Source organism: Delphinapterus leucas, chromosome 11, assembly GCF_059928025.1.
Source record: "Delphinapterus leucas isolate spDelLeu-1000000601 "Yukka" chromosome 11, BTC_Dleu_Yukka2, whole genome shotgun sequence".
Classification (NCBI taxonomy): domain Eukaryota; kingdom Metazoa; phylum Chordata; class Mammalia; order Artiodactyla; family Monodontidae; genus Delphinapterus; species Delphinapterus leucas.
Window position 1 is genome coordinate 3,627,662 of NC_143139.1, and position 23,777 is coordinate 3,651,438.

Sequence of the window (23,777 nt, forward strand, 5' to 3'; positions counted from 1 at the left end):
GGATTTCACGGGGACGGCGTGTCCTAGAAACGGCCCAGGTGTTACCTTCAGCGTTTCTAGTTCACCCAGTAAGTTACAGCTCACAAACTAGAAACCTATGAACCTAGACCAAGCCAAGCCTTAGGTGAAAAGAAAAACATGGGCTGAGGACACCTCGAGGGCTTACATCACAAGCCTCACACGGCCCAGTTTGGTATTAAGAGCCTGAGACTTAGAGCCGGGCCAGCGGAGGTTCAAATCGCTGGCTGGTGGCCTCGGCCAAGGCACAGCGTCCTGCTGGGCTCGGTGTCCTGGGTGCAGAGTGGAGACAAGAATACCACAGAGGGTAGGGAGGTGACACCTGCCTGAGCTGGCAGAGAAAGGGCCCCTGTTGTCATCCTTTGTGCCCCGAGGAGGGGCCTCGCCAGGGGAAGAGGGCAGGCAGCCGGGTTTCCGCCCCGTCGCTGCCCCACAAGTGACTAAGAAGCCAGGCCCGAGAGGAAGGAGCCCCGCTCAGCCACCCCAGGGCAGGGGATGCAGGGGACGCGCTCTCACCCGCTGGCTGAGACTTTCTCCTCGTCACTCTCGTACTCGGCGAGGACCAGCTCATCCTCCCCCCAGGCCAGCTGCTCGGGCCCCGTGCCTGCTGCCAGCATCTCCCTGCTCAGGCGGAGGAGACGCTCAGTTTCTTCATCTTCCTGTCTCTGCGGAGGAGCGTGGCCAGTGGGGAAAGAGAAAGAAACCTCAGCGCCAGAGCCCCACCCCCTGGCGAGGCAGCCTCTGGGGGCCAGGCCAAGGGCAGCGACACACACGCCATCGACACGGGCCTCACCCGACGGGTGTCAAGGCCCCAGGAGGAGTCCCTCAGTGCAGGCTGCCCTGCTACCGGGCGAGGAGCACGTAGCCAGAGGGCACTGGGAGGGGCTTGAGGTCCCGGCGCTCGCCCGGATCAGCTGCACCGTGAGGCCCCATGCAGGGGGACGCCACCCTGACACGGGCTGCCACTCACCATGCGCTTGGCTGCGAACTTGAGCGAAGCATTGTGACGGATCTGCCGAAGGCGCTCCTCTCGCTTCTTCCTCCTGACCTGCCCCTCCTAGAGGGGAGGGGGCCAGAAAGGAGACCCCTGCAGGAAGCCCCAGCCTCCCCCGGCCCCCATGCACCTCCCTGCCCTGCCAGCCTCCTGTCGGCCAAGCTGTCGAGCTCACTGCTGCGGGAAGTGTGCGCCTCCCTCCCGAAGCCCCACGCTTTCCATCCAGTGCAGCCCGTAAGCGAGTCTGCAGCCAGGGAAGCCTGTGGCCAATGGCAACGGTGCGGTTCCTTTCCTGGGAAAGAATGGGAACCGCCAACCTAGGGAAGGCCTGGTGACATCAGCTTTCTACTGACAGCGAGGGCGCAGCACCATCCACCAGGGCGGTGGCCGGGGGGCTGAGAGGCACCACGAGGACATGAGCTGTCCTGCTTCGGGATCCACCCAAAATCCTCCCGGAGGCCCCGTTTCCGGATCACCCCACCTCTCGTAACCCGATCTCACCTTTAGTCGGTCCACCAGGTCCCTTTCTTCTTTCTTCTGCACAAACTGAGTGACCCAGTCGGGCTCTCCAGTGCCCCTCGGGGAGCCTGGGCTCTGCTGGCAGGAGGGTGGGGGACACGGGGCCTGGTCCTTCCCATCGTTTAAGGGGTCGGCTCCGGCCTCAAGGAGACGCTTCTCCTCTTCCTGTTTTTTCTGTTCAAAGTCACGGAGCCAGGAGAGGGCCCCACAAATGAGACTTAAGGATTTTCCCTACGGGAAGAAAAACGTTCTCAGAAATAGAGGATGAGAAACGAAGCTTCCCTAATGACCTTTCCCGTTTTGTTTTTTTAAAGCTTTTTTAAAAAATTTATTTTATTTTATTTATTTTTGGCTGTGTTGGGTCTTTGTTGCTGTGCACGGGTTTTCTCTAGTTGTGGCGAGCAGGGGCTACTCTTCGTTGCGGTGCGCGGGCTTCTCATTGCAGTGGCTTCTCTTGTTGCGGAGCACTGGCTCTAGGCGCGCAGGCTTCAGTAGTTGTGGCACGCGGGCTCAGTAGTTGTGGCTCACTGGCTCTAGAGCGCAGGCTCAGTAGTTACGGCGCACGGGCTTAGTTGCTCCGCGGCATGTGGAATCCTCCCAGACCAGGGCTCGAACCTGTGTCCCCTGCCTTGGCAGACGGATTCTTAACCACTGCACCACCAGGGAAGCCCACCTTTCCCGTTTTAATAAAGGCTTCGAGGGAAGTCTGACTTTAAATATCAGAGGGTGCTCTAAGACCAGCCTCGGAAAGGAAGGAAAAAGAAGGGGACTGGCAAGAGAATGGCTGGGGGAAAAAAATAGGAAAAAGGGAGAAATAAAAGTGAAATTCTTTAATTATATGGCTCACTGGTCCTCAAAGAATGAAAGTGGCTTATCAAGTTGCATATAAGTACTGCAGGTCATCATAATTAGAAGAATGGGAGAAACTGAATCAACAGCCCAGAAAATAAAGCCAAAAAAACGCACAGCCTGGAATCCCGGATACGACTTGCTGGTGGGGAGATGCAGCCAATGTGCGGACAGAAGGTGATCAGCCCCATGAGTCCCAGTGTCAGGAAATGTTAAAGCAAGCCAGTTGCTCTGGGGAGCACAACTGTTGGTTTAAAGACCAGAATTCTCCCCGTAGGTCCTTGATATGGGGTGAATTGTGTCCCCCCCAAATTCACATGTTCAAGTCCTAACCCCCAGTGTCTCGGAATGGGACCCTACTTGAAAATAGGGTCATAGCAGATGTACTGAGTTAAGAGGAGGGTGGCCCTGACCCAATAAGACCGGTACCCTTGTAAAAAGGGGAAATGTGGACACAAAGGCAAGGAAGGCAGACGATGGGCAGAGCCGTGGAGAAGCCCGCCGTCCACACGCGGAGGAGGGGGCCTGGACAGCCCTGCTGACACCTCATTCGGGACCTCCGGCCTCCAGACTGTGAGACGATAAATTCCCGCCATTTTGCCCACTCCATCTGTGGTGTTTTGTGATGGCAGCCCGGGCAGACGAAGGTAATAATTTTATGATGAAGTGTGATACTGAGAGACCACTGGATGCTGTGAGCGGAACAGGCATAAGTACCTTAAAAACTACACAAACCTTTAAAAGACAACTATCGACTCTTAAAAAAGAGACAAAAGATTATTCAAGAAAAAAAGAGACTAAAAATATATAACTACACCAGGAAGGAAGCTCCATCTTATCTATCACAAGAAGGTCCCAATGACTAAAATCAATAAAGCGAGAAACAGCGGCATAAGCTTGTAATTTCAACATATTATATCTAAGTGTATTTCTTTTATTCTTTTATTTTTTTTTTTGCAGTACGCGGGCCTCTCACTGTTGTGGCCTCTCCCGTTGCGGAGCACAGGCTCCGGACGCGCAGGCTCAGCGGCCATGGCTCACGGGCCCAGCCGCTCCACGGCATGTGGGATCTTCCTGGACCGGGGCACGAACCCATGTCCCCTGCATCGGCAGGCAGGCTCTCAACCACTGGGCCACCAGGGAAGCCCCCAAGTATATTTCTTAAGAAACAGTTAAAAGACTTAAAGGCACCTGCCCAAGGAACGACGTTTGATAAATGTGACTTTTTAAATGATAGGCACTGTTCTTTGAGTCAGTGTTTCACATGACTTTAAAGAGAGGAAGATGAGATGCTTAACAATGTCAGATGTGGCAGATGGTCGGATGGGGACCTGACCTCCTCAGATCTAATTACAGGAAGTCGCTCCTGACCCTAACCAGTCTTTCGGTGGGGTGGGTCAGGAGGGAAGAAGTCCCATGCACTGGGTTTATTTATTTGTTTCCGGCTGCACTGCACAGCACGCGGGATCTTAGTTCCCCAGGCAGAGATCGAACCCACAGCCCGTGCAGTGCAAGCACAGAGTGGACCACCAGGGAAGTCCCCAGGTGCACGGGGTGTAAATGCAAGGTCGGATGCTGGTAGAAAGATGCTACTTGAAAAACCCCTCGGGCTTCCCTGGTGGCGCAATGCTTACGAATTCGTCTGCCAAGGCAGGGGACACGGGTTCGAGCCCTGGTCCGAGAAGATCCCACATGCTGTGGAGCAACTAAGCCCGTGCGCCACAACTACTGAGCCTGCGCTCTTGAGCCTGTGAGCCACAACTACTGAATCCCACGCGCCTAGAGCCTGTGATCCACAACAAGAGAAGCCACCGCAATAGGAAGCCCGCGCACCACAATGAAGAGTAGCCCCCGCTCGCCACAACTAGAGAAAAGCCCGCGCGCAGCAACAAAGACCCAACGCAACCAAAAAAAAAACAAAAATACAAAAAACCCTCACTCTGCACAGTATCTTCATGACCCACGTTGTGTGAACTGGCGGAACGGAGCCTCTCCCACTCGCTGTATCTGAAGAAACAAAACGGAACAAGAGCGGCCCGTCCACCCTCTTCCTGCCCCAGGAGATCGTGTCATCCCAGGAGAGAGTGACACACTCCCGTCAGTGGATGAGAAGGAATAAGTCACTTTCCTTCGTTCATTCATTACACACACACAGCTTAAGAGCCCCGAGGCCGACAGTGCCAAGCTCCCCGCAGATGACAGGGACACAGAGGAGAGGACCTCAAGGTCCTCGTCCTCCAGGAGGTCACAGCAACACCCACACAGGCAGCTCGCTCTCACGCGGCACTTGCTCTAGAAGGTAATAAAGGGCAAGAGAGAAGTAGGAACCTAACAGTCCTCTGCGGCCAACCTCTAACAAACCCCCTCCTCCCAGGCCAGGAAGGAAAACTGAGGGGCTCTGGACTGGACCCCTCCGGCCCTCAGTAACCCGGTTCCTGGAGAGTAAACCAATATGTCGGATCTGTGGATAAGCCAGAGTAATTTCCACGTTTCTCAGCATCAAAGCGGTCATGCGCCCAGAAAAATCCGGAAGGTTTCAGTGCTACGGTCGTGGTTTCCATGGCCATTAAAATTCTCATTTGCCTTTAGCCTAATTTTTCTCAGACCCCGGGCCTGTGTTTAACGGCTTAATAGACAGAAACGGACAGTACTCAGAAAGTACGACTTTGCTCAACCTCAAACCACGACTCTCTGCACATGCAGACAAGCACGCTGGCTCTGCCCTGTCGTCAGCGTCTCCCTAGACCCTCTTCAGGCCCCAAATACTTACGGTGCCGGTTGGACTCTCAAATATCCCAATCTTGCCAGCCTCCAACACCTGGTACAGCGCTGCCATGAAGTCTTTCTGGATGGCATAGGGTGTGAAGGGAAAAGGGAAGTGGACGCCACCAGCCTCCTCCGTTTTGTCAGCCATGGTCCTGGGGGGTAAAAAGAAAATCTAGTAGCTCCCTGATGGGCCAGGCAGTACTGGCCCGAGATCCTGAACGGTTCCTAGGAGGGGCCTCAACACTAGTCACGGACTTCCTCCCCAGGAGGGACATGTTTTGCAAGCAGAGGCCATGCTCCTTCCCTCACGTGCCTCCCCATGAGGCCTGGCCACGGTCGCTGTCCATCCAGGAACGTCCATCACAACAGGATATAGGGGGACGCGGCCCAGGAAGCCCTGACGGAAACCCCTGCCGTTCCGCCCGCGTGCACACCTTTCTAAGGGCCTGGAGATTTCTTTTGGAGAGCCCATAATTACTTCTGCAGTCATTAATTTCTCTTCTCCCACATCTCCCAGCCATGTCTCCCAACATCGCAGGACAAAACTGCTTCTCCTGCCCCTGCTGTGAAGACCTAAGAGGTCGTGACCCACAGGCGGAGAAACCCGAGGTGCTCTTTCTGCATGTCACACACCCATCCCTACCCAACAGGCATCTTCCATTTGCATCTAATTCATCCCAGCCGCCACTTCCAGTACAAACCAGAGCCGCCCCCTAAGAGCCTTCCCTGGGGCCCCAGCCTGGAGGGCCCTCTGCACGGCGGCTGAGCCCTGGCTGGAAGGGCTTCCCAGAGCTGAGGCCTCGGCACTTCTCTGCCCCTGCAGGCCCAGGTCTAAGAAAAACATCTCTGCTCCACATTTATTCCACGTTTTTCCTCCTCTTCTGACCCTGATCTCTCTGAGACAGCTTTGACACACCCCTTCTTCCTTTAGTCACCATCTTCCATCCGGGCCCCACTCTGTCTTTGGAAGTCACTGCTCTGAGCTATTTAAGCAGGCCCAGCTCGCCTCAGTACAAATATGAATAAATCTAAATCCCATTTATGCCTTTGCTACATAACTGGCCTCAGGAAGACCAGTGACCACGTCAATTCATTGATCAGAGAAGGGAGTTGCGTGATGTTCTTCCAGTTAAGAGTTTAGGGGCAGTTAAAATGAGGACCGAGATGGAGAGAGAACGATAAGAAGGATGACTTAAAACCAGGACAATTCAATCCAAGAGGGAAGTGTGTAATCGGAAACCCAGTAAAACGTGAAGGGAAAGGAGAACGGCCCTAACAAACTCTGAGCACCTGCCCTGTGTTAAACGCTCCGCAGGCCCTTCCACTTCTGTTGTCTCGTTTAATCTGTACAACACTGTAAGCAGATGGTCTTTGGATCCTGACGCTTACAGAAATTAAGTAACTCTTCAAAGACTCAGCTCAGAAAGGAAACCCAGGGATCCAAACCCAGGTCCACATGGCTCTGTTTGAGTCCAACTCATGTGTCTGCAAAAGAGAACTAGCATAAATAAAAGGGAGATTTACTGAAAAGATACATATTGAGAGACTGAGAATACAGATCACCTGGAAAAACCAAGAGCAGAAGCCACAGACAAGGTGGGACTTCCTGCAGACTAGAACTGCAAAGTGGTTCAGGTTTCAAGATGGATCCAAGGAAGCCCACCAACGGTAAACACCCGCGGATGCCCCGCGGATTCCCATTCTCCTGCTCCGTCATCGCGGGCCAGGTGGAGCCTGCCCGGCTTCCTCTGCTCGCTTGGCAGCTTCTGCTTTACCCCAAAGTCAGCCTGCACGCCACCTCTGCCTGCAGCCCCCTCGATCTCTGGCTTCAGCTCCCACTGCCAAGCGAAGTCTTTCCTTGTTTCGTAGTTCTAAATCCCAAGAGAAAAATCTGACCCGTCCCTCCTCTCCTTGTAAGACAGATCACTGGGCAGCCTAGAGACGGCTGGTGAGGGTGGGTGAGGGCCCCACCCTGATCCAATCAGCCTGGGCCTCGCACCTGGCGTCCCCGCCTGCTTGGAGTCCTCAACGTTTAGGACTCAGCTCAGCTCCTCAGAGAGGCCTCTCCCTGTATGCACACACACCACTCGGCTTAAGTCACTTTTTTATCTCATTGATCTGAAGTACTCTTTCTTTTGTTCATAGGTCTTAGCACTGTGCGAACTTATTTACTGTCCTCCCCCACTAGAATATGAATAGCGTAAAAGGAGGAACCTTGTCTGTCTTGTTCTTCCCTACCCCCAGCATTCAGAACAGGTGCTTTGGCACTCAGCAGGCATTTAGGAACAATTTGATGAATGGCCAGCTTGAGGTGGGAGCCGTGGGGCGGGTTTCTGCTCCTCAGAAGGGTGGGGAGAGGAAGTCTATGACTGAAATATTTAGGCCGAGGGCCAGTTCTTTAATGGTTTCAAACTGCTTCCATATAACCTCACAACCCTATGTGGCCAGGATTTTTATTAGCTCTGTTTTACAGCTGAAATAACTAAACCTCAGAAAGGTTAAGTGACTTGCCCACAGTCACTCAGCAAGGGCTTGAATCCAAGATTTGAAAGCACATCTGCCTCCAAGCTGTAGATTTCTGATCTTCCTCCCACCAGGGTAAGTAGGGTGGAAAGACTCAGTTACCAAACTTTAGAATGACAACACGAAACAATACAGAACAAAAGTAATTATTATTCCACTTCTCCGTGGGTGGTAATTACGGATCTCATTATTCCAGGAGCAGCACAAGCTAAACCATAAGTTAAAAGAAGGGTTTAGCTAAATCCATGAATAATGGATATACTAAGTGCTATTAAGGATGTTTGGTGGAACTTTTCCCGACCTCTTCAGGCTGGCTGCGTGGACACGAGCTCCCACCCAAGTTCTCCCTAGAACTCCCCACCAATGTGAAGGCAAATCTCATGCTCATTAAGTGGGCTAAGATACGTGAGAGCATCTCAGGGGCACGTTAGTCCTGAAAGTGCTCATTTTCTTCAGTCTTCGATGATCACTTATTTGCCTGGGTACAAACTATTGCTACAGACTGAATCGTGTCCCCCCCCCCCCGCCCCGCCTCCAAATTCATGCGTTAAAGCCCTTACCCCCAATGTGAGGCTGTATCTGCAGAGAGAGCTTTTAGGGAGTAATTAACATGAAATGAAGGAGGTAATCAGGGTTAAATGAAGTCCTAAGAGTGGGGTCCTAAACTCTTATAAGGACTGTGGCCTTGAATTCCCAGCCTCTAGACCTGGGAGAGAGAAGTTTCTATTGTTTAAGCCACCCAGTCTATGGCGTTTTGTTATGGCAGCCTGAGCCGATGAGACATCCATGTCCAGGTACCATCCTACTGTCCCCCTCCTAAAGTGCTTTAACGCCACACACCTGGGTAACGACCCGGCTCCAGCGCACATGCTGGGAATCCGGAGCTGGCCCCAGCCCCATATTCGCATCTTGCTTCTGTCCCCCTCCCAGCTCCGCCCGCAGAGCTCTCACACTGGGCTAACATTTCTCTCCACTTTCCACGGCACTGCCTCCCACACGCTGGTCCATTCCAGCCATCGCACTCCTCCTGCTCCACCTTGGTCCCCCGAGCGGCAGGAGGGCTCTGGGGTCAGACTGCACAATGTGGGATCCCGGCTGTATCCGTGCTAAAGTCCACATCCCTGAGCCTGTTTCCTCACCTGCGGGGGACAGGTAACGGAACATTCGGTAGCGCTGCAGGGACCAGCAGGTACTACAACGTAAAGAACTCACGCTTCGCACGGCCGGCGGATCCGCCCCGCGGCCGGCGGCTCGCGGCCAGGTCCCGCCCCGCGGCCTCCCCAGCCCTTGGATTGGTGTCTGGCCTGTCAATCACATGTCAAGCCCGCCCCAGCTCGGGGACGTTTTCCCGCCGCCGGCCCGGCCCGCCCCCTTGCATTTCTCCCGGAGTCTGCCCTTTCTCCTTTTGCTCCGCGTCCTCGGCACCGCGCTCACCTTCCTCGGCGGGAGGGCTGCTCCGCCGAGACCAGGCCAGCGAGGAGTCCGAGCGTACGCCACTGAACCTGAAACCCCGGGTCGCCGGTGTCGGCGTCCCCCACGAAAAGCCCGTCGCGATGCACGCCCCGCGCCAGTGCGCGTGCGCACTCCGGGGCTCGGCGGGGGCCGATCGCCTGTTGTGCCACTGCGCTTGCGCGGCGGGCTCGTCCAGGCCTCGGTCTGCATTACCCGGAAGACCGACCTGCGTTGCACAGCCCTTTTCGCTGCGCGTGCGCACTCCGTGTCTTGCTGGGGCTGGACCTCCCCTTTTGCGTCACTGCGCTTGCGCGGCTGGCTCGCGGGAGGGAGGGGCCGTCGGAGGCTGTGGTCGCGACAGGGTGTTCTTCCTACCCCTACCGCGCGCCAGCTGTGGAATGTTCGCGCCTCCGCTAGCTGGCGCCCATAATCCTGGGAGCTCAGCAGTCGCTTGACTTCAGTTGGCCGTGTTTATCAAACACCTGAGGGGCCAGGTGCTGTAGCTGACTCAGGAAGCCTGTATTCTGGTCCTGAAACTGAGCCCCTGTAAAACCAGTTTCCTCTGCTCAGTTTATGATTAACCTCTCTGTCCAAAACTTTATTCCCTTTCTTATTCCGTGCCTGTTCCCCTCAGGATTGAGAAGTATCAACAAAAAGAAAAATGGGGGAATTGGAACTGAGCAGGGCCCTCCCGCCCAAAAGCCCCCCTATGTCCTCCGTTTCTTGTTCGTAGAAAAAGACTTTAGGGGCTTCCCTGGTGGCGCAGTGGTCAAGAATCTGCCTGCCGATGCAGGGGACATGGGTTCGAGCCCTGGTCCGGGAAAATCCCACATGCCGCGGAGCAACTAAGCTCCTGCACCACAGCTACTGAGCCTGCGCTCTAGAACCCGCGAGCCTCAACTACTGAAGCCCGTGTGCCGACAGCCCGTGCTCCACAACGAGAAGCCACCGCAATGAAAAGCCCGCGCACCGCAACAAAGAGTAGCCCCCGCTCCCCGCAACTAGAGAAAGCCCGCGCACAGCAACGAAGACCCAACGCAGCCAAAAATAAATAAATAAATTTTTAAAAAGAAATTAGAATTTCTTTAAAAAAAAAAGAAAAAGACTTTAGCTTCCGACGGTTCCCTAAGTTCCAAGGGACGGCACAGGTAGTTACTAATGAGGGAAATGAGGCAATGCAGAAACAAAGGAAAGCAGTTAACCAAGAGAAGTAACAACAATAGTTCAGGGATAAACTCTTATGTATATGCCTACTCAAGGCATATACCTAACAATCTGACACTTATCTTTGAGTTTTTCTGCAGAAACTAAGACACCTCCCCCAGGTGGAGGATGGTGACTACACGCTGAGCACAAGCATGTGGACTCCAGACGGTTAGGAACCAGAAGGTTGCCGGTTAGGATTCCTGAAACACCACCCCGCTACCTCACCACTGACCAATGAGAAGCGCTCACCCCAAAGGTTGCCTTTAAAAACACTTCCCTGAAAGCCATGGGGAGTTCAGGTCTTGTGAGCCTGAGCCGCTGTGCTCCTCTCTTGGCCCTGCAGTAAACGCTGTCCTTTCTTTCACCACAGCTCAGTGTCAGGAAATTGACTTTGCTGTGTGGAGTTCGGTCTGGTTAATAGTCCTCGCTCCTGTCAGACCTTAATATATTGGTTATTTTACCTCTAGAATGGACAGTACCTGCCCTGCCCACCTCTGCAGGGTTGAGACCAGGTGAGGGAAAGCACTCTGGAAGCCAAGTTTAGGATTGTTGCTCCTGGGCGCCAGCCCTGCTTGGAGGAGCACACCTGGTCGGTGTCAAAGCACATCACCTTCACCTCCCTGGACGTGGGTTCTCCTTTGTCCAGCAGGGGATAGCACTGCATGATCCCTGTGAGCTTTTCTGAAGGCGTATCCAGTGTGTGTTTTCCAACACCACCCAGTAGCCCAATTCTGACACTATCTATCTGGAGGTAACTGGGATCCCACACGTTAGGAGCTCAGTCCCACATGACTGCGACGTGAGACACCAGTCACTAGGTTGTCACCTGTGCTGCTCACCTACTGGCTGTAAGTCAAGAGGTTCCCACGACCTCCTCCTTGGGTTTGATTAATTTGCTAGAGTAGCTGACGGAATTGCCAGCTACCAATTGGCCCTTGCCCTCTACCTCTACGAGGATTAAATCCCCAGCCGCTGCAGCCACTGACCTTCAACGCCCCCTGAAAGGAGTTCAGGGCAGAGGTCAGGAATGAGGCCCTCTGTGCTCTGGGAAAAACTGGCAGAACAGGTCTTTAGATAGAAATTTTCAGGAGAAGATTTTATGAGCCCAATTCTTGCATCTCCTCATATCCAGAAAAGCACTGAAGTCATCAACGGGGACATCGCCTCCTCCTGACTAGCAGCCAGGCTCTGCCAACATGTGTGCTTGACTGCACGTCCCCCCTTCACTAAAATCATACAGAACACTCACCTTCCCCCCACCCCCACCCCGCACCTCTCTGGAGCAGTTCCTCAGAGCTATCCGAAATGCTGTTTCCCAGGCCATAGTCCTCATTTTCCCCCAATAAAACTTAACGCACAACTCTCACATTGCCCTTTGTTTCTTCAGTCGACAGAACTGAGGAAAGCATTTTACTTACTAGATCACCAGTTTATGTAAAAGGATATAACTCAGGAGCAGCAGGATGAAGAGATGCACAGGACAAGGGTGTGGCAAGGGGCACAGAGCTTCCACTCCCCCGCACCTCCGCGTGCCCACCAACCCGGAAGCTCTCCAAACCTCACCCTTCCGCGTATTTAATGGAGGCTTCATTACATAGGCAAAGGTTGATTCAATCATCAGTCATTGGTGACTGAATTCAGTCTCCAGCCCTTCTCCCCTCCAATCACTCAGTTGGTTCCCCTGGCAACCAGCCCCCATCCTTAGGCTGGTTACCTAGGGGCTTTCCAATAATCACATCATTAACGTAACAAGAGACACCTCTATCGCTTTCCTCACTTAGGAAGTTTCTAGGGTTTTAGGAGCTCTGCTAGGATCGGGGACTAAGACCAAAAATATAATTATTATCACAATATCACAGGATGGGTCTATGAAATCACAACTGGGGGCATTTTATGCTAAGTGCTCCCTGGGAATGACCTTGGTAATTGGTGTGACTTCCCAGCAGGATCAAGAAACATTCTGGACAGTTTCTGGGGCTTTATTAAAGGAAAGGCCTTCCAGGAAAGGAGCCAGTGTTACAAGCTGTGTAAAAACTTGGGGGTGGGAATTCACAAAAGGATGGTTCCAGAGTCGGTATTTTTGGCAGTACTTCCAACTGTCGGTGACTGGGGTAGTTTGAAAAGGGCAAAGAACTAACGCCCTTCAGGGTCTTGGAAGGTGGCCCACCAAAATCCTGAAAAGGTCTCTGATGCCTCAGTTTTAAGTTCATGTAAATGTTGCATTTACTATACAACCACTGTTTGTTTTAGCATTTAAAAAGCTGTTTTAAAGTAATTGTCGGGCTTCCCTGGTGGCGCAGTGGTTGAGAGTCCACCTGCCGATGCAGGGGACACGGGTTCGTGCCCCGGTCCGGGAAGATCCCACATGCCGCGGAGCGGCTGGGCCCGTGAGCCATGGCCGCTGAGCCTGCGCGTCCGGAGCCTGTGCTCCGCAACGGGAGAGGCCACAGGAATGAGAGGCCGGCGAACCGCCAAAAAAAAAAAAGTAATTGTCATCTGGTAAACTTGACACTTCAAGAAGATGCATTGGACTTGGGTCTATTTCTTCAGAGTTCCTCCTCCCCGCTGTCCACACACACACACTCCTAGGGTATGAAATCCCTAATTTAAGATGCACCATTAGAGGAATAGAAGGTGATAAGACTTGGGGTCTGGATGTAGAAGACTTTAAACAGTAAGCTAATACGTTTAGACTTTATCTTATAAGCAATTTGCACATCACTGAAATGGCTTTGGAACAGACGAGTGAAATTGCAAAATCAATGCCTTGGAAATAACAAGCCAGAAGCAGTGTGAAGAATGTTGGCCCGGGAGAGACCAGAAGCAAGTGAACAAGTCAGGTTATGCAGTAAACCAGACAATGCAACAGGGACTTGGACCTCTAGAGTAGCGATAGGAATGGGTGATGGATGCGGTTAAACCAGGATGTAAACCCAGACTATGTCCCTCTATCCTCCCCTCATCCTCACCCCAAGGGTTTATTTAGAGAACGATGCTCCTAACTTAAGGCCTTGGGCTTTGTCCCAAAGGTAAAATCAGAAGTTTGCCCCATGTGGACCACCTCTGCATTTCTTGCTAATGGCATTCATTGAATGAACTCAAACACCTTCTTAACAAACTCCTCTCAGAACTCAAGGCCAGGGAGAAAAGTTTTTCTACTTATGTACGAATATGCTTTCTATAACTTGGCCGTGAGAGCTCTTTAAACCCATTATGTATTCCTCTTTGCCTTTGCTGCTAGTAATCTCAGCTACATGTTGTGCATTGTTTTAGCATTTCAGTGGAAAGCATTTTTTGATACTTTCTTTTTTTCTGTTCTCATTGCTTCTTGCTAATTTTAAGTACAGGCCCTAGTAAAATCAGACCACCTGGATTCAGATCCCGACTCCACTATTAACCAGCTGGGTGGCCTTGTCAGGTTGTTTTAACTCTCTGAGTCTCAGTTTTCTCACTTAGGAAATGGAGATAATAACAGGACCCACCTTATAGGATTCTTGTGAAAGAAACGAGATCATCTGGGTAACATAAAGGGCTCAGCACCATGCATGTCACATTATAAAAGCTCAACGAAGGTTAGCTATTACTAATATTTTGGTTTGTTTGATTTTTATTTTATATTGGAGTATAGTTGATTTACAATGTGTTAGTTTCAGGGGTACAGCAAAGCGATTCAGTTATACATATACATATATCTATTATTTTTCAGATTCTTTTCCCATTTAGGTTACTACAGAGTATTAAGTAGGGTTCCCTGTGCTATACAGTAGGTCCTTGTTGATGATCTGTTTTATATATAGTAGTGTGTTTATGTTAATCCCAATCTCCTAATTTATCCCTCCCCCCCAAACTATTACTAATATTGATTGGGTTTAGTTTTAGTGTCTCTATGCTTTTATTATATTTCCTTAGATCCCCTTTAGAAATAGCTGTGATATAAACCTAACAATAAATAAATAAAATCTAATAAAATAAAAGTAAAGTTGGGTTCTGACTGTGTAAACTTTTACATTTTGGCCTTTGGCAATTGGAAGAGCAGAAATAAGGAGGCCAGGAGTGATATTTTGAGGAGGAGCACGAATATTCAGTTTCTGAGATATTTAAAGTTATGCAGTTTGATGGGGCACACCGTAGTGTGTTTGTTTGTGTCGGGGGGGGGAGGGAGGGGGTCATCCATGTACAGGCAGGACCAGGACCTCTCAAAGGCATCTTATTCCAGGGTATAGCCTGGCCTTGGCATTCATTCATTCAATAAATATTAACTGAGCGTCAGTCCCGAAGCTGAATTAGTAAGCTCAGAAAGTATCAGGCTCATTACAAATGCAGGATCACAAAATTTACATTCACGCTAATTCATTTATAAAGGATTTATTTATAAAGGAGTCATTTCCGGTGAGCATAAGCTAATTTTTCTCTTCCTATTTGGGAAGCCAATGTGAACTGGAAGATTGCTTGGTGACCATTAAGTCAAAAAAAGGAAAACATATGAATTTGAGTGAGATGCATTACCTACGCACTGGGCAAGTCCCATGAACTGTGCCTGTCCTATAAGAGAAAACACTTTTCTAGAGACCAGCTTGCTCCCATTCTCAGACCCCATGTGCCTCTCCCTGGAATAGTGCAAGATGCACCCTAATCATACTTGTTTCTCTGAATCCTAGTTTCTTTGATAACTATGTTCAGTATATATCTAGCTAGATTAATTTTGCTCATTAAGCCACATTCTAGTGGGTGTGAGATACAGTCTGTTTCCTCACATAATAGGTTGAACTAATTTGTCAAACTTAATTTTCAAGTGCCCCAATTTCACTGTCTCAATGAGGTATTCAGTGGTGTTTGAAAATGGGCGACTAGAGTTCAGACAGAAGTAGGAGCTGGATATATGGATTTGATCACCCCTAAAGCTATAATAAGTAGTAATATTTCTGAAGGAGTGAATAGTTAAAAAAAAGAAAAAAAAACAGGCAGCATGCACATGCAAAAGAATGAAGTTGGACCCTTACCATACACCACACATAAAAATTAACTCAAAATGATTTAAACTTAACAGCTAAACTATAAAAGTCTTAGAAGGAAAAATAAGGGAAAAACTTCACGACATTGGATTTGGCAATGATTTCTTGGATGATACCAAACACAAAGGCAGCAAAAGTAAAAATAAGTTGGACTACAACAAAATTTAAAACTTCTGTGCATCAAAAGACACAATCAACAGAGTGAAAAGACAATCTACAGAATAGGAGAAAATATTTGCACAGCATGTATCTGACAAAAGGCTAATATCTAGTATATATAAAGTACTTCTACAACCGATCAACAAAAAAGAAGACAACCCAATTTAAAAATGGGGAAAAGACCTGAATAGGTATTTCTCCAAGAAAGATATACAAATGGTCAACAAACACATGAAAAGATGCTCAACATCATTAATCATTAGGGAAATGCAAATCAAAACCACAGTGAGAAACCATTTCACACCCATTAGGATGGATGCTATTAAAAAAACAGAAAACAACAAGTGTTGGCAAGTCTGTGGAGAAAAGGAAACTCTTCTGCACTGTTGGTGGAAAAGTACATTGGTACAGCCACTATGGAAACAGTATGGCACTTCCTCAAAAAATTAAAAATAGAATTACCATATCCAGCAATTCTACTTCCAGGTATATACCCAAAAGAAGTGAAAGCAGGGACTCAAACAGATATTTGTACACCCATGTCCATAGCCACATTATTTGCAGTAGCCAAAAGGTGGAAGCCACCCAAGTGTCCATCAACAAATGAATGGGTAAACAAAATGTGGTATCTCCATGCGGTGGAATATTATTCAGCCTTAAAATAGAGGGAAATTCTGACACATGCTACAACACAGATGAACCTTGAAGGCATTATATGTATTAGTCAGGGTTCTCCAAAGAAACAGAACCAACAGGATGTATCTATAGAGATATTTATTTTAAGGAATTGGCTCATACAATTATGGAAGCTTGGTAAGTCCAAAATCTGAAGGAGACTGGCACCAGAGCTGGCACCCTGGAGACTCACAGAACAATGGCAGTTCAAGTACAAAGGTTATCTACTGGCAGAATCTCTTCTTGCCCTGGGGATATCAGTCTTTGCTCTGTTAAGGCCTTCCCCTGATTAGAAGAGGCTCACCCACGTTACGGAGAGTAATCTGCTCTACTCAAAGTCCACTGGTGTAAATGTCGACCTCATCTAAAAAACACCTTCACAGAAGTATCCTGATTAACGTTTGGCCAAATATTTGGGCACCATAAAAATAACCATCACATTATGTTAGGTGAAATAAGCCTGTCTCAAGTATGATTCCAATTATATGAGTTACTTAGATTCATAGACAGAAAGTAGAATGGTGGTTGCCAGGGCCTGATTCAAGGGGGAAACTGGGAGCTGTTCTTGTTCTAGTTTTTTTAATTTATTTATTTTTTTAAAATTTATTTATTTATTTATTTATTTTTGGCTGTGTTGGGTCTTCATTTCTGTGAGAGGGCTTTCTCTAGTTGCGGCAAGAGGGGGCCACTCTTCATCGCGGTGCGCGGGTCTCTCACTGTCGCGGCCTCTCTTGTTGCGGAGCACAGGCTCCAGATGCGCAGGCTCAGTAGTTGTGGCTCACGGGCCTAGTTGCTCCGCAGCATGTGGGATCTTCCCAGACCAGGGCTCGAACCCGTGTCCCCTGCATTGGCAGGCAGATTCTCAACCACTGCGCCACCAGAGAAGCCCGGGAGCTGTTTTTTGATGGGTATAGAGTTTTAGTTTTGTAAAAGGAAGAGAGTTCTGGAGGTTGTTTCCACAACTACACAAATGTACTTAATGCTACTCAACTGTACACTTAAAAATGGCTAATATGGTAAATTGTATGTTGTGTGAATTTTACCACAATTAAAAAAATTTTTTTATATTTATTTATATTTATTTTTGGCTGCATTGGGTCTTCGTTGCCGCGTGCAGGCTTTCTCTAGTTGCAGCAAGTGGGGGCTACTCTTTGTTGCGGTGCGCGGGCTTCTCATTGCGGTGGCTTCTCTTGTTGCGGAGCACGGGCTCTAGGCACATGGGCTTCAGTAGTGTGGCTCGGGGGCTCTAGAGCGCAGGCTCAGTGGTTGTGGCGCACAGGCTTAGTTGCTCCGCGGCATGTGGGATCTTCCCCGACCAGGGCTTGAACCCGTGACCCCTGCATTGGCAGGTGGATTATTAACTACTGCTCCAGCAGGGAAGTCCCTGCTCAGCACTTTTATGTTCATTATCTCTTTTATCCTGCAGCAATGTTGAAAGACTAAGTAAATCCATCAGGTTTGGGTTTGCCTGTGTCAGAAAACTCAAATAACATTGGTTAAAATAGATAAAATTTTACCTCTACCCGCCTTCCCCCAACAGACAGAGTCTGAAGGAAGGTTATCCAAGCTGGTGAGCAGCTCTGCTACTATAACTGACTTGGGTTCTTTCCATCTTTTTGCTCAGCCGTCATCAATATGCCACTTCCTCCTGACAGTCCAGGACCTGCTTAGTTCCAGCACCATGTCCACATTCTAGGCACCAGGAAGCCAGGCAGGACAAAGTGGGTGCACCTGTCCTACTAGAGCACTTCTTAGAAAGTCAGACAGGCCACCTTCCCTTACGCCCACTTGGTCCGAACATGGTCACGTGGCCACGCCAGCTGCGGGGAGGATGGGAAACATCGCCTTTGCTCTTGGCATCCAAATGCACAGTTAAAAAAAGTAAGAGGGGCTGGGACTTCCCTGGAGGTTCAGTGGTTAGGGCTCTGCGCTTCCACTGCAGGGTGCACGGGTTCGACCCCTCGTCATGTGGCCAAAAGATAAATAAATAAAATAGGAGGAGGGGGAGAATGGGTGTTGGGGGACAGCAATACCACAGAAGTTATCATAAAGGCCATTTGGTAGATGAGAAACCAGCCACAGGGAACGGAAGCAAGGCACTTTCATGTAGCACGAAAGAACCAGATGGTGGGAGACATTATGTGCAGCAAGGATTCAGACCCAAGTTTTAGAATGTTTTTCTGAAACTAAATTAGAATGGACCCCAAGTTATCCCAACAGAAGTCCCCTACTTCCTTGAGGGAGCGGTAGGGCTGGAGTTTCTGCTGCTGCACCGTGTACACTCCACAGCTCTGACCTGCAATCTCAACAGACTCAGGCAAGCGCATCAGGCCCACGGGTCTCACCCGACTTGAGGACACAGAAAAGAAAGACTGAATGCCAGGTGCCGTGGGTCTGCCCCCTCCCGCCCCTCCCCCCCACCGAGTCCTCCCTGTTGTCACATGAAACTACCTGAAGGTCGAAGGACACACTTCCAGAGTTGTTCCTGTCACTTGGGTTTATCCCCAGTCCCCAGAAATTAGGATGGAAGCTGTTTGTCTTAGGATGAGAAACTAAGTTTTATTGACAAATGTATATGCTGACAGCCAACAATCCCCTAGGGAGATAAAGGACAGGAAACATTGTATCTGCTAAGGTCAAAACTGTCTCCTTGGGCTACCCTGGTGGTGCAGAAATTAAGAATCCGCCTGCCGATGCAGGGGACACGGGTTTGAGCCCTGGTCCGGGAAGATCCCACATGCCACGGAGCAACTAAGCCCACGTGCCACAACTACTGAGCCTGTGCTCTAGAACCCACGTCCCACAACTACTGAGCCTGCGAGCCACAACTACTGAGCCCGTGTGCCACAACTACTGAGCCCGTCAGAGCCTGGACCACAACTATTGAGCCCCGTGCCACAACTACTGAGCCCACACGCCTAGAGCCAGTGCTCCGCAACAAGAGAAGCCACCGCAGTGAGAAGCCCGTGCACTGCCATGAAGAGTAGCCCCCACTCGCCGCAACTAGAGAAAGCCTGCGCACAGCAATGAAGACCCAATGCAGCCAAAAATAAATAAATAAAATAAATAAATAAAAAATTTTTTTAATTATAAAAATATGGTTTCTCAGACTCCACTCCAGATGTGCTATTCGGGGTCCTCACTCCCCAAGCAAACTGCCTTCTCAGAGGGCAGAGTTAGTATCTTTCAGAGAGAGCTCCATGTATCCACAGGACACCACAGTGCTGCCCACAGAAAAGGCTCTGAAAATAGGTAGAAGCCACCTGTCTGCTTTGCAAGCCGATCTCAGGCTTTGAAGAGCCTGAATGTAATGGACGGGCAGTGGTCTGAGGCCACAGCTGGCTTTGTAAGGGTGCCTTACCCCTCTCCTCATCCCCAGCCCCCTCCCCCTCTCCATTTTATATGACCTCAAGGTCTCGGGAAAGCCCTCCCAGCGCAAACACTCAGCCTTCCTGCTCACTGGTTTGAGATCCTCCTGCAACAGGATAATAACTGTGCATATAAATATATATATACATATATCCCCATATCCCCTCCCTCTTGAGCTTCCCTCCCACCCTCCCTACCCCACCCTTCTAGGTCATCACAAAGCTGATCTCCCTGTGCTATGCAGCTGCTTCCCACTAGCCATCCATTTTACATATGGTAGTGCATATATGTCAATGCTACTCTCTCACTTCGTCCCAGCTTCCCCTTCCTCCTCCCCGTGTCCTCAGGTCCGTTCTCTATGTCTGCGTCTTTATTCCTGCCCTGCCACTAGTAGAACTTTGATAGTTTTAGGGTTTACATTTAAGTATGATTCATTTTGAGTTAATTTTTGTACATGGTGTGAGGTATGGATTGAAGTGCATCCTTTCATGTATAGACATCCAAATGTTCCAGCACAATTTGTTGAAAGAGACTAACCTTTCTCCAAAGAACTGTCTTTTCACCTTTGCCAAAAATCAGTTGACAGTACATGTGTAGCTACATCTATTTCTGGATTCTCTATTCAGTTCCATTGATCCATTTGTCTTTCTTGATGCCAATATCACACTGCCTTCATTGTTGTAGTTTTATGTCTTTCTTCTTTTTCTAAACTGTTTTGGGTATGTTGGGTCTTTTGCATTTCCATTTCCATATGAATTCTAGAATCAGCTTGTTAATTCCTATATTTAAAAAAAATCCTGCTGGAATTTTGATCAGGATTGCATTGAATCTATAGATCAACTTGGGAAGAACTGATATCTTATCAATATTGAATCTTCCGATCCATGAATACTACATGTGTTTCCATTTATTTAGGTGTTCTTTAATTTATCTCAGCAATGATTGGTAGTCACCAGTGTACACGAGTTTCCTATCTTCTCTTCAGATTTGTTCCTAAGTATTTCATATTTTACATAGACGATCATGTTGCCTGTGAATAAAGACAGTAATTATACTTCTTTTCTGATTTGTATGCCTGTTATGTCAAGTTGTTTGATATGTTCAAATCTTACTGATCATCTACTTGTTCTATCAATAATTGAAAGAGGGGCGCCGAAATCTCTGATTGTGATTATGGATTTGTCTCTTTCTCCTTATAGTTCTATTGATTTTTGCTTTATATATTTTGAAGCTCTGTTATTAGGTACATAAACATTGTCATGTGCTCTTAACGCATTGACCACTTTACCATTATAAAATAACATTCTTTATACTTGATGATATTCTTTGCTCTGAAATCTACTTTGTCTGATATTAATATAGCCAAAACAGTCATTTTGTTGAAAGAGTTAACATGGTATATCCTTTTTTTTTTTTTTAACCTTTTCATTTGTAACCTATTTGTATCTTTATCTTTGAAGTGTATTTTCTGTAGGTAGTATATAGGTGGGTCTTGCTTTTTTTTTTTTTTTTGCGGTATGCGGGCCTCTCACTGTTGTGGCCTCTCCCGTTGCGGAGCACAGGCTCCGGACACGCAGGCTCAGCGGCCACGGCTCACGGGCCCAGCCGCTCCGCAGCATGTGGGATCTTCCCAGACCAGGACATGAACCCGTGTCCCCTGCATCGGCGGGCAGACTCTCAACCACTACACCACCAGGGAAGCCCCTGCTTTTTTATCCATCTGACAATCTCTGGTTTTTAATTGTGGTATTTAAACCATTTATATCTAATGTGATTATGTATGGTTAGGCTTAAATCTATCATCTTGCTATTTGTTTTCTATTGGTACCAATTCTTTGTTCCCCTTTCCTTCTCTTTCTGCCTTCTTTTGAATTCACTGGATATTTTTTATAATTCTGTTATAGCCTTTGTTGGCTTGTTAGCTATAACTCTTTGTTATTTTAGTGGCTGCTGTAGGTTGCTAAAGATAGTAAATATCTTTAACGTGAGAGTCCAAGATGATGGCATAGGTGGATCCTGAACTCATTTCCTCCCACAGACACACCAAACCTACAGCTACACATGGATCATTTCCCTGTGAAAACTAGATGAACTGCTCTCCACAACAAAGGCTTAAAAAGGCCACATTGAGACAGGTAGGAGAGGCAGAGACACAGTCCCACAAAAAAACCCATTCCTGACACAGGGACACACAATGGAGAGGGATCTCACCAGAGAGGTGCTTCTCCTGAAGGAGCAAGAGGTTGGTTCCCCACATCAGGCACCACAACCTCTGGGATCTGCACCAGAGAGAAGAGCCCCCAAAATGTCTGGCTTAGAAAACCAACAAGGCCAATGTCCAAAGGACCCAAAGTGCTGTTGGAAACTAAGATACCCCTCCTAAAGGTCCTCCCTTGTCCCAAAACCCAGCAAAAAGGACAGTTTAAAAAGCATCTAGACCATGTGTGAAGGAGATTCATTTGCTAATCTACAAACACTGGCTGGACAGACAGTCAAAATGCTCCCTGGAAACAGAGCCATTACTGCCCCCTCAACCTACCTGCTGGCCCAGGCATGTGAGCTCGGACACCGCACCCTCCCCCACCTTTCTGAGATGCGGGGCGAGGCAGGGTGAGTGTTTGCAGCCCTATCCTGCTGCCCTGCTGAAGCCCCCGGGCACCTGCAGAAGTCATCTTCCTGCTGCCTTGCTGAAGCCAACGAGTGTGCCTCACCCGTTACACCCTGCAGCTACCTTGCTAAAGCCAGTGGGCATGTGCAATCCACACAGGGGAGGTCCTTTGATCACCTGGCTTGGTGGCCAAGAGGGCTGGCATTCCTGAGCTTCATGGGACTGTAACAATTAGAAAGACAGTTCATGCCAGGCCTCCACTCCCAGGGCACTGCACAGACAGCAGACTAAAACACAAGCCCAGTCTTCCTGTGAAAAAGTCTTCCTGTGAAAAAAAGATTTACTTAGCCTGGAGCTTAGCCTGAGGGACAGGCTTCATATTTCTCACACATCTAGAGGCTAAGGAGTCAATCCCAGGGAACATAAGCAGAGAGACGCCATCCTTACACAATCCCTTGGCCTTGCTACAGCTCAACAAGACCTCCTGGAAAGAAGCTTATATACTATTTTTGCAACTGTCGCCCACGGAACACCTCTAGATCTCCTGGCATCCAAGAAGCCTGAAACTAGGTGCTAAGTGAGATTCCCCTTGGATTACTGACAGATCTTGGCACACCGTCAAGAATAGGGGTGTATAATAAATCAGGTGGTTTGGATAATCACAAAGGTTCGAGAGACAACAAAGAGAGAGGGCTGAGTTGAACAAAAAGGGTCACCACATACACAAGTCCACTCCTTTAAGACAGAGAGGTAGCTGCAACCCCTAATACATAGAAACAAACACAGAGAATCAAGCAAAATGAGTAAACAGAGAAATATGTTCCAAACCAAAGAACAAGACAAAACCTCAGAAAAAGTCCTTAGTGATACAGAGGTAAGCAATCTATCTAATGAAGAATTCAAAGTAATGGTCATAAAGATACTCAACAAACTCAGAGGAATGATTGAACATAGTGAGAACGTCAACAGAGATAGAAAACATAAGAAAGTACCAAACAGGAATCACAGAGCTGAAGCATACAATAACTGAACAGCAAAATACATGAGAGGGGTTCAACAGCAGACTGGATGAAGTAGAACGGATCAGCAAGCTGGAAGATAAAGCAATGGAACTCACCTAGACAGAGCAGCAAAGAGAAAAAAGAATTTAAAAAAATGAAGACAACATAAGGGACCTCTAAGTGGAATAAGATTCACACTATTGGGGTCACAGATGGAGGAGAGAGAGAGAAAGAGCAGAAATGTTAGTTGAAGAAATAATGGCTGAAGACGTCCCTAACCTAGGGAAGGAAACGGACATCCAGGTACAGGAGGCCCAGAGACTCCCAAATATGATGGACCCAAAGAGAGCCACACCAACACACATTATTATGAAAACATCTTTAACTTATCCCAGGCAACTGTAATATTATAATACTTTATGTACAGCAAGTATAAGTGTACTTACACTACACCATGTACTATTTTTGTCATACATTTTATTTCTACATGTTATAAACTCCACACTACATTGTTAGAATTTGTTTAGCCAGTTTTTTGTTTTTGTTTTGCGGCACGCGGGCCTCTCACCATTGTGGCCTCTACCGTTGCGGAGCACAGGCTCCGGACGCTCAGGCCCAGCGGCCAT

The 23,777-nt window shown here is 48.7% G+C and overlaps 1 protein-coding gene across 2 annotated transcripts in view; it reads right to left on the reverse strand.

Moving 5' to 3' along the window:
• The window catches only part of DDX11 (DEAD/H-box helicase 11), a 31,966-nt gene extending 22,755 nt beyond the window's left edge, over nucleotides 1-9,211 (reverse strand). Inside the window, exons 1-5 of one of the 2 annotated variants that reach the window (XM_022577281.3) lie at nucleotides 9,104-9,211; nucleotides 5,151-5,298; nucleotides 1,514-1,762; nucleotides 989-1,075; nucleotides 535-683 (exon numbers count right to left, since the gene is read on the reverse strand). In XM_022577281.3, coding sequence (XP_022432989.1) covers nucleotides 535-683; nucleotides 989-1,075; nucleotides 1,514-1,762; nucleotides 5,151-5,294 — 629 coding nt within the window. In that variant the 5' untranslated portion in view covers nucleotides 5,295-5,298; nucleotides 9,104-9,211. Of the gene's footprint in view, nucleotides 1-534; nucleotides 684-988; nucleotides 1,076-1,513; nucleotides 1,763-5,150; nucleotides 5,299-9,103 lie in introns of those variants that run through there. The other variant, XM_089920123.1, reaches the window with a different exon arrangement.
• Between the last annotated feature and the right edge of the window lie 14,566 nt (nucleotides 9,212-23,777).